The following is a 14253-nucleotide window of genomic DNA, read 5'->3' as shown; positions in this document are numbered from 1 at the left end:
ATGTGGCAGCATATGGTTTTTCTTTTTACAGCTATTTTTATTAAACAAGTTTTTCAAAGTTTTAACATTAAAATTAACAGCTAAAGAATTGTTTATGCAAGCTGCTGTCACAGTTTATGTAAAAGAGAAATATGTGCTATTAAAATCAGACATTTAGGTTACCTTTGGTTTTTTGCGATGCATGTTAGCTTTACACATCCTGATTCTCTTGCGATAATTTTCCTTTAAAAAGGGGGGTATAGAGTGATCTCTTTTCATCAAAACAAGACATAATGCCCTGAAAGCTGACTTCAAACCATGGTTGAAAATTCAGTTATTTACACTTTATCACAATCTACAAATACATATTTTTGTTGGTGTGTTTTAAAAAGAAAAAAATGTCCATCATGCACTGCTGCAGGCAGCTCGGCACTTCATACAAGAGAATTTTTCACCCCCGAGCAGTTTAGGTGCCTCTCTTAGGGAAGGTATGAGAACCCTGAAAATTAACATAGAGAAGCAGAAACAGAGCCAACCAATTCCATCATTTTCCCTCTTGGACTCTTAGGAGGGAGTTCAGAGCCAGCCTATCATGCCCCAGCCCAGCTGAGTTATTAACAGCACTTCTGGGATTGGAAGGAAAACCCTTATTAAAGGAACCCAGGGTTTGCTGAATTGTCATATCCAAAGGCAGGTGCTATCCCTTTCAGAGCGCAGAGATTATTTGATGCCACTTGTTAGAGCCACCTAGGAGCTCTACAGAAGGCGCAAACAAGGGTGGCTGGCACTTTAAATACTGAGATGTATGTATGGAAACCAATCCAAGTTTTGGCTCAGTTGGGCTTTTCTCTCCAGAAGTTACTTATTTATTTTTTTAGGTGCCAGTACAAGGAATCAAATCCTTGAATTTGGTGTTATGAGGCCACACTCTAACCAACTGAGCTAACTTGCCAGCTCTCAGAAATTAGAACTTTTGATAGGATTAGATAAAACTGCTTTTAACAACTTCCAGGGGGTGAAAAAGCTTTGGTTATTTTTAAACTAAAACTTAGCAACTCAATAAACTTTTTTTTGGTAAACTTAAAATAAAACCCCCCCCACCACTTTTAAGAATGTCTCCAACTTTTAACAAGCCCATTAACTTTAGAATTAATTTAAGTTTATTTGAAAGAGAAAAACTATTTTATTGTCCACCCAAAAAAATGACAATTCATCACATTTACTTTGATTATAAAAGGACTAAACTTTATTGACAAACTGCTGCAGACATTTTGACATAAGTTTAAGCTACCTATTTAGGCAGACTTACACATGTAGCATTTAATCTTCCAAGAACAAAATGGGAGGACGGTACAAATCCAATTAGGACTTTAACTTATGTACAAAGTGGATTTTGATTCCTTTTTCATTCAGCTGCAGTGTCCCTTTTTATATCATGCTAGTGTTGAGACATACTTGACTGACTACCTTGGGAACAGTTTAATTGACAACCGTCAACTTAAAATCATTAGCTTTTGGCCCCAGTGTCCAAGTGAGCTTTTCATGGAGTGCAGAACCTCAGATGGACAAAATACTCTGTCTTTTTAAATACTGAAATTTTAATTACTACTACTATTACTGAAAGATTGTTTGAGGCTAAAAAGCTCTGCATCAAATTCAATTCAGGTGGCCAGCCCCCCTCCCCCAATCAACCTCTTCAGAACTTACTCCCCCCACTAAGTATCTCTCAACACTGTATGTCTGGGGCTAGATTTCAAAACCCACATGATGAAAAAGTCAGTTTTACAAAGCTAATTTTGTTGTTTTTTAAAGTCAATTAACACTAAAAATTGCATCAACTATTTAACTCATGAGGATCTTTCATATTAAAATTTAACCTTAAGATTCAACCGCCATGTGCTTTTAAAGGAAACATTTTAGAGACATCTGAGCTCACTTTTACATGGTGGCACTTACTGCCGTTAAAGTTTGTGATTTTAAATCTTAAATAGCCCTGAATTTTGAAATGTAGCCTAGTTTGGGATTCTGCAACTACAACTTTACGGGATGCCTCAAATCAAACCTAAGAGAAAGTTAACAAGCTTTTACTTCAGAACCTTTAAGCAAGCAATGTCACTTTTGAAACTAACAGGTTTGTGGTTTTTTTTTTTTTTACTCAACTTCTTTTTATTATAAAAGGTACACTTCTGTTTATATTTAAACAACAAAGAAAAAAAGCATCTACACACTTAAAAAATTAATTCGATATTCCTAAATCTATTTTAACTCATTTAAAAATACTACATACAGAAGCCAGAATGCAGAGTTAAGAATGGAGTAAGGTGGGGAGAAGAAGGGGACCACGAAGAAAAACACTTAGACAATTACTTGTCTGTTGTGGGTAAAGCAACAGGAATCCTGGGAGATACAAGAAATCAGTAACAACTTTGCTCATAACTGATATTTTCCCCTCATGTTTGTTTTTAATAACGTCCATATGGGTGCTCTCTGTATGCTCCTTTCACTGGCCTAGCTGGAGGGGCCTTCAGCGACGGCCTGGTCCCATTCCAGTCATCTTGGCCTGTGGGAAAAGCAGAGTTCATAAACCATGTGCCAATGGCATTCTGGGCAGGGGTAGGTCACGTGGTAAAGATCGCCAAAAACATTGCTTTTCTTCCATTGTCTTGATCTGGGTCCCTGGTGGTTGGTTCTTGCTCTGCACTCTGTTTGGCCCTCCTAAGCAGTCTGGGCAATTTTCCACAGTTTTGAGTGAAGGATGGAAGAAAAGGCTGGCATTTGCTCTGGAGTAATCTCCAGCAGTGAGGTTCTCCACAGGCAACATGATCTATACTTCAGTCCCCCAACCTGGATAAACCCAACACCCTCCAGTGAGAGTGTCTAATCTCAGTGGGTCTCCAATGGCCTTTCCTGTTCCCAAAGCAATGTGGCAGGCAACTCAGGTAAGGTGACAATACTTCTGAAAGTCTCTCAGAATGAAAGCAGGTCACCCCTTTCCCGTGCAATAGGCAAGTCAGATCTCCCTGTGGAGAAGTGTCCTCTGGCTCTCTGATACCCAACTGCTCTGGGGGAAGGAAATATAATCAAATGTTCCATTTACAACACTGTTTAGGAGAATTCCTTAGCTCCTTTCTTATGCCGACAAACCAGAGAAGCCACACAACATGGGTGACAGCCTCAAATGATTTTCCTCTATGACAGGGAATTGCCTGAGCGAGATGATCACTTACCCACAAAGCTGACCTCTTATGAAAATTAGCTGTATTTAAGCTTATTCTTCCCACTCATTCCCATACCTCACCCATGCCAGTTCACTCCTGAAGTATCTCTCCTGCTGCCTGCATTCAAAAATACCTACCTTCATGACTATAGGTGTCTTAAACTCCTGAATCAATCTAAAGTCACATACAACCTTATTTACATCCCTAGTATAATATACATGTCCATCACTTTCCAAGTGGCTTCTGAGTACCAACAAGACAGTTTATTTTTCTAATTCTGCTTATAAAAGGCAGAGATCAGAACAGACTAACCATGGCAACATCATACCAGGACCACAAGCAGCAGCTTGCCTTTCCGTTCAGTCTTCTATCCGGCAAAACAGAAATGCAATTTAGGCACGTAAAGAGGCCCTGTTGTACTGCCTCAATGATGGAGGGAAATACCCAGGTACACTCATACTGTTCTTCTAAATAGTGATATATGAGCAGAACAGTGCAGTGTTACTCACCGCAACTGTCCAGTGCTATTTAGCTAAACTGGTAAAAACTGTTTCCCTGAGCAAGCAGCTGACTGGCTACTTCATACTGTGCTGAAGAGTTGAGCTCAGCTTGTCCGTCTGTGAGAGGCCCCTCTTTACCAGCTAGGAGTAAGGGGAGACTGCCAACCAATGTCTTAAGATGAACTGTCATCTGCTGAGCCCCTTGCCAATGACTCTCTGGTAGTCCCTCAGATATGCTGAAAATATCTCACAAAGGCAACCCTCTCGGCATCCACAGCACTCCTTCTGGGGCCCATTAACATGGGGCCATAATTGGCTAGAGGACATACTTGAGCAATGTATTTGTAACCAAACCCCAAGGAAGGCAGTTTGGTCCTGCTGCCGTTCTAGCCTCTATAGCTCTCTTGGGATCAAAGACTGAGTTGAGATGTCTCTAAGCTAGTAAGGAGCATGATGCCAGTACTGCCCTGAATTGGCTCCGGCCCCTACAGCCTCTGATTCTTACAGGCACTGTTCTTGCCCCCTAACCTGCTCTGGCTAGCTGCTTGCCACCCAGGTCCCTTTCAGCTGGCATTTCCTCTACATTGAGATTCTTTTCAATGAGATCCAAAAAAATTTTTTTTAAACGAGATGAGGCAGAAGCATAGAATTGGACACGATTAAGTTCTTGTTATCTACCAATGTGGCCTAGCTATCAGCATAAAAGGCCCAGAAATACAACCCAGGTCTAGCTGTCTACCTGCCTAAAATAGAAAACAAGAACATCAGCTTAAAAGTCTGATGCTCCAACCAGGCAAAGTTGGACCTGAGCCCTAGTTTAAGACATGTACTTAGCCTTCCAAGAGTAATAGTACCCCCAATCTCACTTTAGTAGTCCCTCTTTCTACCACACACCACAAAACTTAAATAAGAGAAGGACTCTTACTGTCACATCTACCAACACCTGGACCGTCTAAAGGCTTCTCCTTAGGTGTATGACTGTCTTACTCCCAATAATTCAGCCACCAGCACCCTCCCAGGCACTTACTTGTACATTCTGCCCCACCACAGAAATAAGGACATACCATAAGCTTCATAAGAATCTTGAACCTCCCCATGTCCATAGTCATAATATTCTGAGTCCCTGAAAGTCAAAGACAACGTATTAGTAAGCTACAGAGTAATTATGTTTCACCTTTTTCTCAAATTCTTCCATATCTCACTCATTTTTTTATGTGTACAATACAGGAAAATACTCATTCTGCACCAGACCTAAACCTCAAAATATTTCCAAAACATGTATATACTACGCACTCATAAAAACATTATTAACACCTGCAGCAAAGGAAAATGGATACTGCACAATTTAAAGCAAAAAACCACAATCCTAAATTGACTCTCTTAATCACAGTGTACATACACATGTATTTTAGGGCTCACTGGAAGAGAATAAACAAACAGGATAAGAACTGTTCTGGGCTGGCGGGTTAACACAGTTGGTTACAGCATGCCACTGATTACACCATAGTCTAAGGTTCCATCCCTGTACCAGCCAGTCGTCAGAAAAAAGAAAAAGGAACTGTTCCTTGGGCTGAATTCTGACCTTTTCTATCAATTACAGGTAAGATACATATACACTACACAGACACAAAAAGGTTTTTAAGAGAAATGCAGAAAACAACCTAAGTTATGGTAGTGAAATTCTAGCTTCCTTTAAAATTTTTATGCAACTTTAATGTGGCTGTGATATTTTTAAATAATAAATCAAAATAATTTAAAGGCATTTGCTCTTTGTTTCTAGGTAGTTACTGCTCAGGAATTTCACCTGCTATTCCCAGATTCTAAATCATAATTTAAAATTCACAGATATCCAAATTTGCAGGTTTAAGTGTATGCCTCATCAAAGAAGATATCCTCAGAAGGTGAGCCATTCTGTTCCTCAGGTGCTGCCTAAAACTCTCAGTTCCTCCAATTCCTTCATCCAACCCTAGGATGTAAAACGGCACTTCTGTTGCCTGACTCACCCTTGGCTCTGGCTGTAATAACCTTCGTAGCCTTCATAACTCTGTTCTGCATATGTATCATCATATCCCTAGAACGAATAAAATGAAATAGAAAGTCAGAATAACAAGAGTAGGGAAGGTAATTATATCCAATGGGGGGTATGGCAGGCTTCTGCATTAAAAGGACATGAAATTCCCCTCCAAAATGCTAACATCCACTGTGGAGTAGTCTAGAGAGAAACGGTTACTAAACCAACCAACCCCAAACAAACACGATATGCCACAGGACAAGTATGGGCAGAAAATAAAGTACTTTAGTATTTATCAGGACTTCAGTATTATCAGGACTAATAGTGAGAGATCCCTTAGAGTAAAACACTGTACCTTAAGACAGTTTATTTCCTGTTTAATCTACACACATATAGTAAAACATGCCTAAAATGGAAAAATCTCTTTATAGTTAAACATTCACTGCAAGAGAAAACTGTAGATTCCAAATCTTATAGGCAGTCCCTGCCATGTGCATAAAGAGCCAAGGCCCTGACATTCAATTTCCTTTGGCAACCTTCCAGATACTGGGAGATGGAACACTATTCAAATTTCTTACATATTCTTCATATGTTTCTGGTGCAGGGGGTGGAGGCAAAGGTATTCTCTGGATGCCTGCTGTCCGTGCTCTTGGTGTTGGAGCACCCCTCACAGTAGGTGGGGGTGGCACTCCTCGAGTCACAGTGGCACCTCTGGTGATGGCTCCTCTCACTGGTGTACCACGCACCAAAGCCCCCCGAGGTGGTCCAACACCACGGCCCCTACAAAAAGAAAGTTTATTTTAAACGGAGTTTTTACAAATAGGCCATTTGTATGTTCAGACTTGTTTGCAAATTCTGGAGCTAGATAGATTTGATGATGCCTTAACTAAACTATTATTAAAGCACAGTGGAATATGATGGTAAGTAAAGGACCCACACTGGAAAACTCCCCAGGTCCCATAGTGGACCAGTGTCCACTGCCTCGGGCAGGTCTGGAGAGTCTTAACATTCCAGAAAGATCAGTTGCTAAAGGTAAAATTCTAAAGTCAGGGCCAGCCCGTGGCTCACTCGGGAGAGTGCGGTGCTGATAACACCAAGGCCACAGGTTTGGATCCTATATAGGGATGGCCGGTTGGCTCACTGGCTGAGCGTGGTGCTGACAACACCAAGCCAAAGGTTGAGATCCCCTTACCGGTCATAAAAAAAAAAATAAAATAAATAAATAAATAAAATAAAATTCTAAAGTCAAACTATTAAAAACTGCTAGGACTGTCCAAAATTAAAAGACCAAAAGTTTCAGCAGGACTGAAGCACTCGACTATAGTCAAAGTGCCCAAGATCTAGAATTCCATTCTTGATACAACACACAAATCCTGACACCCCTCCTAAGCTGGAGATCAGAGCACTACTAAGAGAGAGAAGGTACCAGTAGTCAAATTTACATCCTACTTCTGGCTATCTCCATTATTTTTACCTGGGAACAGGTGGAGGCGGAGGTGCAGCTCCCCGGCCTCTCACTGGCACCCCACGTCCACGAGAGGGCTCAGGTACTCCATTCAAGTAGGACAGCTCTAGAAATTGCTCCTGGCAGATATCATCCATCATATCCTGGGAATGAAAAATACAAGGAGTACTGAACAACATCACCTTGTACTGAGAAGTCATCTGGCCCACATGAGCCTTGCATACTAAGAACAGCTTTGACGGCCCCAATGAAGTCTCAAGTTATTCATTCTCTGAAGTCAATGGCACCCTGCCCGTCACATCTTTGACGAAAGTCTTGATGGCAGACCCCTTATTATTCAGATGGAGCTGTTCATAATGTGGTCCCTGCCTAGCTCTCCAAATCACTTCCATCCTCTCTCCAAATAGAACTAACCTCCTCTCCAGCCAAGCTGAACAACTTATAGTTCAGAGCCTGGCATATTCTCACATATCCATCCTTTGAAAATAGTTTCCTTCTCCTGGAATAATAAAAGCCACTACCATTAATGGAGCTCTATGCACGAGGCACTAGATAAGCTTTTTATAGACTTCTCAATTTAATTTTCAAAATGACCCTGAATATGCAGATCTCTTCATTTTACAGATTCAGGGAGTATAAATCAATCAGCCTAAAGACATAGAATTAATAAGAGGCACGTTCTACGTAAATTCAGAACTACCTGTCTCCAAAGTCTAGGCTTTGGATCAATAGGCTATATTGTCTTTTTCATTCACTTGAGGGACTCTAACTCACCCTTACAAGACTTCCCTAATACAGAACTTCTTTTGAAAAACTTTCTCTTAATACTGCCCCCACACCTCCCCTTTTCCCAAAGCACCATTTACCATATAATTTTAGAACTGTTTGTCTTTCTCACTAGACTGTGAGCTCTTCTTGGGTCATTACTGCACTTTGGAGCCATTTTTTAAATTTCAGATCTACCAAATATTTAACAAATGTCTGAGATGAATAAGAAACCTAAGGTTCAGAAAAGTGCAATAACTTGTCCAAGATGATGCACATAGAGCTCCCAGTCCAGTGTTCTTCCTACTGTACCATGAAGCCTTCCTGGTACAGTTAATGGTTCTAAGGGGAAAACTGGGGACTCTGGTCATAGATGCAAGAATAGGCTCACTTTGTTTTTCTCTTCGGAAGAGGGAAGAATTAAGTCAAATACCATTTGCAAATCTTTTGACATGTTTCCTGTTGAGAGCTATTCAGTACTAACACTTCACACATTTTTATATATCCCAGGTGGATACAGCTTCAAGAAAATAAGATTCTAGTCACTACAGAGATGTCCTCTCAACTCTGGACCTCCCCCTACCTTACACATCATTGCTGCTTGAGACTCACATTGGAAAATCAAGTAACCAATTCTAGCCCATTGTGCAGATTCCTCCAATGGCCGCACTAATACTGAGGACACCCAGGTCTCCGTGGCGGGCAGCTTTTTCAAAGATCACTTACATGGAAGCCTCATAAATCTAACCCTTCTGAAAAATATGCTCAAGACTAAAGATAAAAGAGCAGACAGGTAGACCTCCAGAAACTGGGTAGCCCAAGATGCTTCAACAGAGCCCATCAAAAAGAAGAGTATGGGCCGGCCCTGTGGCTCACTCGGGAGAGTGCGGCACTGGTAGTGCTGAGGCCGCGGGTTCGCATCCTATAAAGGGATGGCCGGTGCACTCACTGGCTGAGCGTGGTGCAGCCCACACCGAGCCGAGGGTTGCAATCCCCTTACCAGTCAAAAAAAAAAAAAAGAGTAAAAAGCACTCCCTCGAGGAAAACTTATCCAGCTGTGAGTTTTTCTCTAGGATATTTTAAATCGGATATTTGATGTTGAACATTCTAGTAAGGACAAGGCACCTGGAAACAAAGCAGCTGCTGACACATTTGAGATAATACTGGAAATCCTTGGAATTCAGCATGACAGGGACACAGTGCCTATAAATTTTTTTTTTTCCTTTTTGTCTTTTTTCGTGACCGGCAATGGATCGCAACCCTCGGCGTTGCGCCCGTACCTCGCTCAGCCAGTGAGCGGGAACTGGTCTGTATGTGGGATCCGAACCCTCGGCGGGAGCGCCGCCGCGCTCCCAAGCGGCGCACTATAGCAGTGCGCCACCGGGCCGGCCCGTGCCTATAAATTTTTGCTCTACCAAGTCTCACATCCTCTGACACCACATTTAGTTCCAGCTCATTTTATGTTCAAGAAAACCAAGGACTATACCTCTGCTTAGTTTTACTGATGTAAACATAACGCTTACTCAATTCTAGTTGAATAGTATTCCAAATCCTTCCTAAAGTTCGAGATTCATCCTTGATATTAAATATTCAACAATACTATGTCAACTCTGACAACCACCAGGTCTTGCTAAAAGGCAAAAATAGCACCACTTTCTACTTATTCAAAGCAATAATCTGACCATATGGTAATAAGCAAGACAGATAATCTGGCCCATACCAACTTTCTGGCCTCAGTTGCAGTCTGAAAGAAGATGCACACCAATCTGTTTAACATCATCGAACAGCCAAGCCTGTAACAATCATGCCTCTTCCAAATAAAACTCTACTTTGAGTAAACTCCTCCAAGAGAGAAACTCCTAAGTGCACCCAGGTCAGAATTTAATCCATTTAACACGAATGCTACAAGCTTCTTGCTGTCAGCCTCTAGACTCTCTAGACCATGAGTACGGGGCGGGGGAGGGAAGGGCTACAGAGGCAGCTGTCCGCAGGACCCACTTAGTTCCTGGTTCCATGGTAGCACCAAAACACTTAGCTCAGTTAAGTTAAATCTTAAATTAAACCTTGTTAAAACAGATATTAGAATGCAGATACATTGTGGATCCTATCATATTAACAACATATGATAGGAAAACCACATTAGACAAGGAGGGGCAGACTGGCCTTGGAGCACAGTGCTTTGAGAACAAGGTACAAATAATGGACCACCTCAGAAAAATGAACATAAATACAGAATCTGGTATACAGTTTCTTAAACAGGGTATGCAAAGACCCTGGTTAAGAACCTCTTTCTCGGGCCAGCCAGTGGCTCACTTGGGAGAGTGTGGTGCTGATAACATCAAGGCCAAGGGTTTGGATCCCTACATAGGGATGGCTGGTTAGCTCACTTGGGAGAGCGCAGTGCTGAGAACACCAAGTCAAGGGTTAAGATCTCCTTACCATCCTCTTAAAAAAAAAAAGAAAAAAAAAAGAACCTCTTTCTTCACAACAGCATAAGATCCCAGTTCTCCCTTGCTCAGAAGATAAAGGATATGGATTTCCTTACTGGTACTAGAAACTTCTTAACTTCCTCCATGGCATGGGCCATAAGAGCATAAGCCTCACATGGGGGTCCAAAGACTTCAATGAAGACATGCAGATCCATATTCAAGTGGGCATATTTGGGATCTCCACCTTTGCGCAGCTCTTCCTCCTGTGGAAAAATGCAGAGAAACATTACAGCACAAGGACGATGGAGAAAACACCACCCTTACCTAAGTAAAGGCCAAAATGACAGCAAAATATGACCTCAACATCTAAGAAAAACAGCAAAGTTTAAGAAAGTAAAATAAGCTCTGGAGAATAGTAATTTATTCAACCTGCTAAACCTACACTTGGTCTGCTGCTAACTGTTAACTGTTGTCTTAAATCCTCAGGTATTCATTGGAGGTCTTATTAGAAGCCTAAGAGAAAAAATTTAATTCTAGTCTCTATTCAGATAATAGCTGTTTGCCACGTATGTATGTATTTATGGCAAAGTATTAGTTTTGAAATCCCAGGTAGAGCTGCTAATCACTACCAACTCTACTTATCTGCTTATATCAGTCTGGGAAGTTTCAGGGGAGGAAAGAAGTCAGTACAGGAAGAAGAAAAGCTCATGGAAATCTCATTTCCTAGAATAACATACTTCTGCCCTAATTGCATGCATCTAGTGAGAAATGTAAGTGGACAAAAGAAGAGTCTGAATAAACAACATTAATCAACTGGGCTATACAAGAAGAGGCCTGAAAGAGCAAGTTTTTACATTGTAGCAGGTATGTCTCACCTAAAAAGCAGACCTTAAAAGAGCACACAGTATATGGGACTATGGCATGGGAGACCAAAAAAAAGAGAAGCAACATTAGGTTCTGTTGTGTCAGGATTACTCATGGTTCTTTTTGGAATACATTCTTTTAGTAGACCTCACATTCCCACCTGGCTATAAAACAAGCCAACTGATCCTCAAAATCACCTCACTCACTACTGTTCTCACTTTTCCATGTTACTGAAAAGGAAGTGTGCTGTTCACATTTTATTGTCTTTAGTTAATAAAGGGGTAAGTTTTAGTATATACGGCTCCCCTTTCAAGTTGTCACAGATTCTACTGCTGTTTCCATTACTATGCAGTCAAAAGTCAGAAAGAAAACAACTACTCGGGCACAGCTAGGTTCTTCCAGGGTAGCCAAGCAACAAATTAACTTAGTCTATAATCTTTTGCATCCAACACAAACTTAAAGGAATCACATTCCATACATATACAAAATGGTTGCTTCCATAAGGCATTCACTCTAGACTGGACAACTAGAAGGCATTAGGGTGTCCTCTTACCTCACTAATGTGAGCTTACCTTGGCTTTATCTCTCATTGAGCCCTTTCCCAACACAGAGATCTTTGCACCAGTCTCTTCCTGCAGTCTTTTGATTGTATTCCCTTGTGGTCCAAGAATCTTCCCCACAAAATTGAACTAACAGAAAAGAACAGATGTCTAAATACACATGCTCCAATAAAACATTTCCACGACTATTACCTTATTTGATCTCCAACAACCCTGTAAAATAGGTAGAGGATTACCATTCCCATTATACTGAAGGATATATTGAGGCTGTACTGACAAAGTGAATAGCTTAAGGTTATATAACTAGAAAGTGGCAGGTCCTAGACTTGAATTTGGGTTTTCTGATATAGTCTGGTGCTGCTTCCATAACACACTCCAACCCTTAGTATTTTAACATACATAAACATTTTTAAGGCAGTGACCTTAGAGCAGACATATTATAGTTTTTGACAGTACATTTGGTAAACTAAATATAATTGCCTTTCCAAAAAAAGGAGAAAGAGAAGGAAAAGGAGAAGAAGAAAGTATTTCCTTAAAAATAAACTTTTTTAGGGCCGGCCCGTGACTCACTTGGGGAGTGTGGTGCTGATAACACCATGGCCATGGGTTTGGTTCCCCATATAGGGACAGCCAGTTAGCTCACTTGGGAGAGCATGGCACTGACAACCCCAAATCAAGGGTTAAGATCCCCTTACTGGGCATATTTAAAAAAAAAAAAAAAAAAAAAGTAAACTTTGTTTTAATTTTTTTGGTGGCTGGCCAGTAAGAGATCCTAACCCTTGACCATGGTGTTATAAACACCGTGCTCTAACCAACTGAGCTAACTGGCCAGCCTTTAAAAGAAAACTTTGAGTAAGAAATAAAATTAACTTCATCCAGGGCTGGCCAGTTAGCCGATAACACCAAGGTCATGGGTTTGTATACCCTTAGAAGCCAGCCACCAAAAAAAAAAAAAACTTCATCCAATCAAGGATTTGTGTTACACTCCCTTTTCTTTAGATTTCAGGTCAATCTTTGTACAGAGAATTTCTCTTCAAGGTTCGATGTTTTTCTTTGAACTTCAAGCCTGAACAAACATTTGAAAAAGAAACTCTTTAATAAAAAATAAGTACATTTACTTCCTTGGCTATAGCTATATTATTAGTTATGGACTTAAGATATTTCAACTGCCAGAAACAGGTACTGCCAGCATGGAAGAAAAGGTTTACAGGCAAAGTACCTGAAGCATCACAATTCCCAGAAGTCCATGACCAACAAAGATAACTCAAAGAAGTGAGGTACTTTTTGCCTTACCTTGGGATACTGCTTGACAGGTATCAGCACCCGCTCTTTCAGCTTCATGTTCTTATGAGAAAATAAATCCAAATAATTCTCCTCATCGTCTTTTTTTGAATCCCCTTTCTGGATCTTCTCAATTTCTGAATAGAAAAAACAATTTTATTTTTGCTCTGGTAAATAAAGGCAATTTCTGTCTGCTTAAAGCAATAACATGGAGTGCCACATAATGAAACTAAATAGTTCAGATCAATGTACTAATTTCAGACAGACTGGCTGAAAGCACCAAAGCTTTATGAGCTTAACTAGAAAACCCAAAGCCTGCTGAAGCCTCTACATCAGAGACATTCAGATGTTTCTTTACTCAAGATTAAATGGATTTAACAAAATTAATGTGGTGAGATGGGGGAAAAGATGAAAAAGGAACTAAAAAAATAAAAATAAAAATCTGCATCAAGAAAAAGTAAAGTTTTATCTTAATGAAGAAACAAAAGCAAATAATTTAAATATACGATGAATAGTTGCAATAAATTCCACTGTGACAGTAGTGCTTTGGATACTAATCCTTAAAAGACTGAAAGACCCGGTTCTTACTCTGCCACTCACTTGTATGAACTTAAGACAAGTTATTTAATTGCTCTGAACTTTGGTTTCCTCATTTGTAAAATGAAGTCAGATCTACCTCAAGAGGTTGCTATAAAGGCAATAAAATAACATATGTACACATGCCTAATTAAAGCCCATTTCTTAGAAAGTACTTAATATATAGTCATGATCTAGGCCAAATTCAGTCAATGCAGAAGATGCACCGAGTACTTTCTTTTTCTTTCTTTTTATAACCACTTTATTGAGGTATGGCTGGCATGTAAAAAGCTGTACATATTTAATGCATACAATGATGAGCCTGGAAATAAGTATACACCATCACCATCAAGGCCACAGACACATCCTTCAGCACCAAAGGCATTTTCAATTCACAGGTTAAGACATTTTCATCAGCTAGAACCTTAGCATCCAAAAAGATTTCCTATCATTAAGGAACTTCATTTATTTACTCAATGACTGCAAGTGTCTGAGTGCTTCCTATGAAGAGGCAGATGAAGGGAGAGATACAGGTATGGTCATGAAGCACTAAGGGCCATTATCTTACTAAGGGCCAGGCACCTATCTTGCAACACACAAGAGAT

The 14253-nt window shown here is 40.4% G+C and overlaps 1 protein-coding gene across 1 annotated transcript; it reads right to left on the bottom strand.

The window, feature by feature from the left end:
• Window positions 1-1197: 1197 nt before the first annotated feature.
• Window positions 1198-13209, bottom strand: LOC103582396 (KH domain-containing, RNA-binding, signal transduction-associated protein 1; the record flags this gene model as incomplete). The annotated part of the gene is made up of 8 exons (XM_008564002.1): window positions 1198-2539; window positions 4762-4820; window positions 5701-5768; window positions 6287-6488; window positions 7183-7316; window positions 10484-10630; window positions 11804-11920; window positions 13085-13209. Coding segments are annotated over 8 exons (950 nt in total), but the record flags the coding sequence as incomplete, so codon positions are not given.
• Between the last annotated feature and the right edge of the window lie 1044 nt (window positions 13210-14253).

The sequence above is a fragment of the Galeopterus variegatus genome, unplaced genomic scaffold (genome assembly GCF_000696425.1).
Source record: "Galeopterus variegatus unplaced genomic scaffold, G_variegatus-3.0.2 Scaffold16056, whole genome shotgun sequence".
Classification (NCBI taxonomy): domain Eukaryota; kingdom Metazoa; phylum Chordata; class Mammalia; order Dermoptera; family Cynocephalidae; genus Galeopterus; species Galeopterus variegatus.
This window is presented reverse-complemented; position numbering and strand designations above follow the sequence as displayed.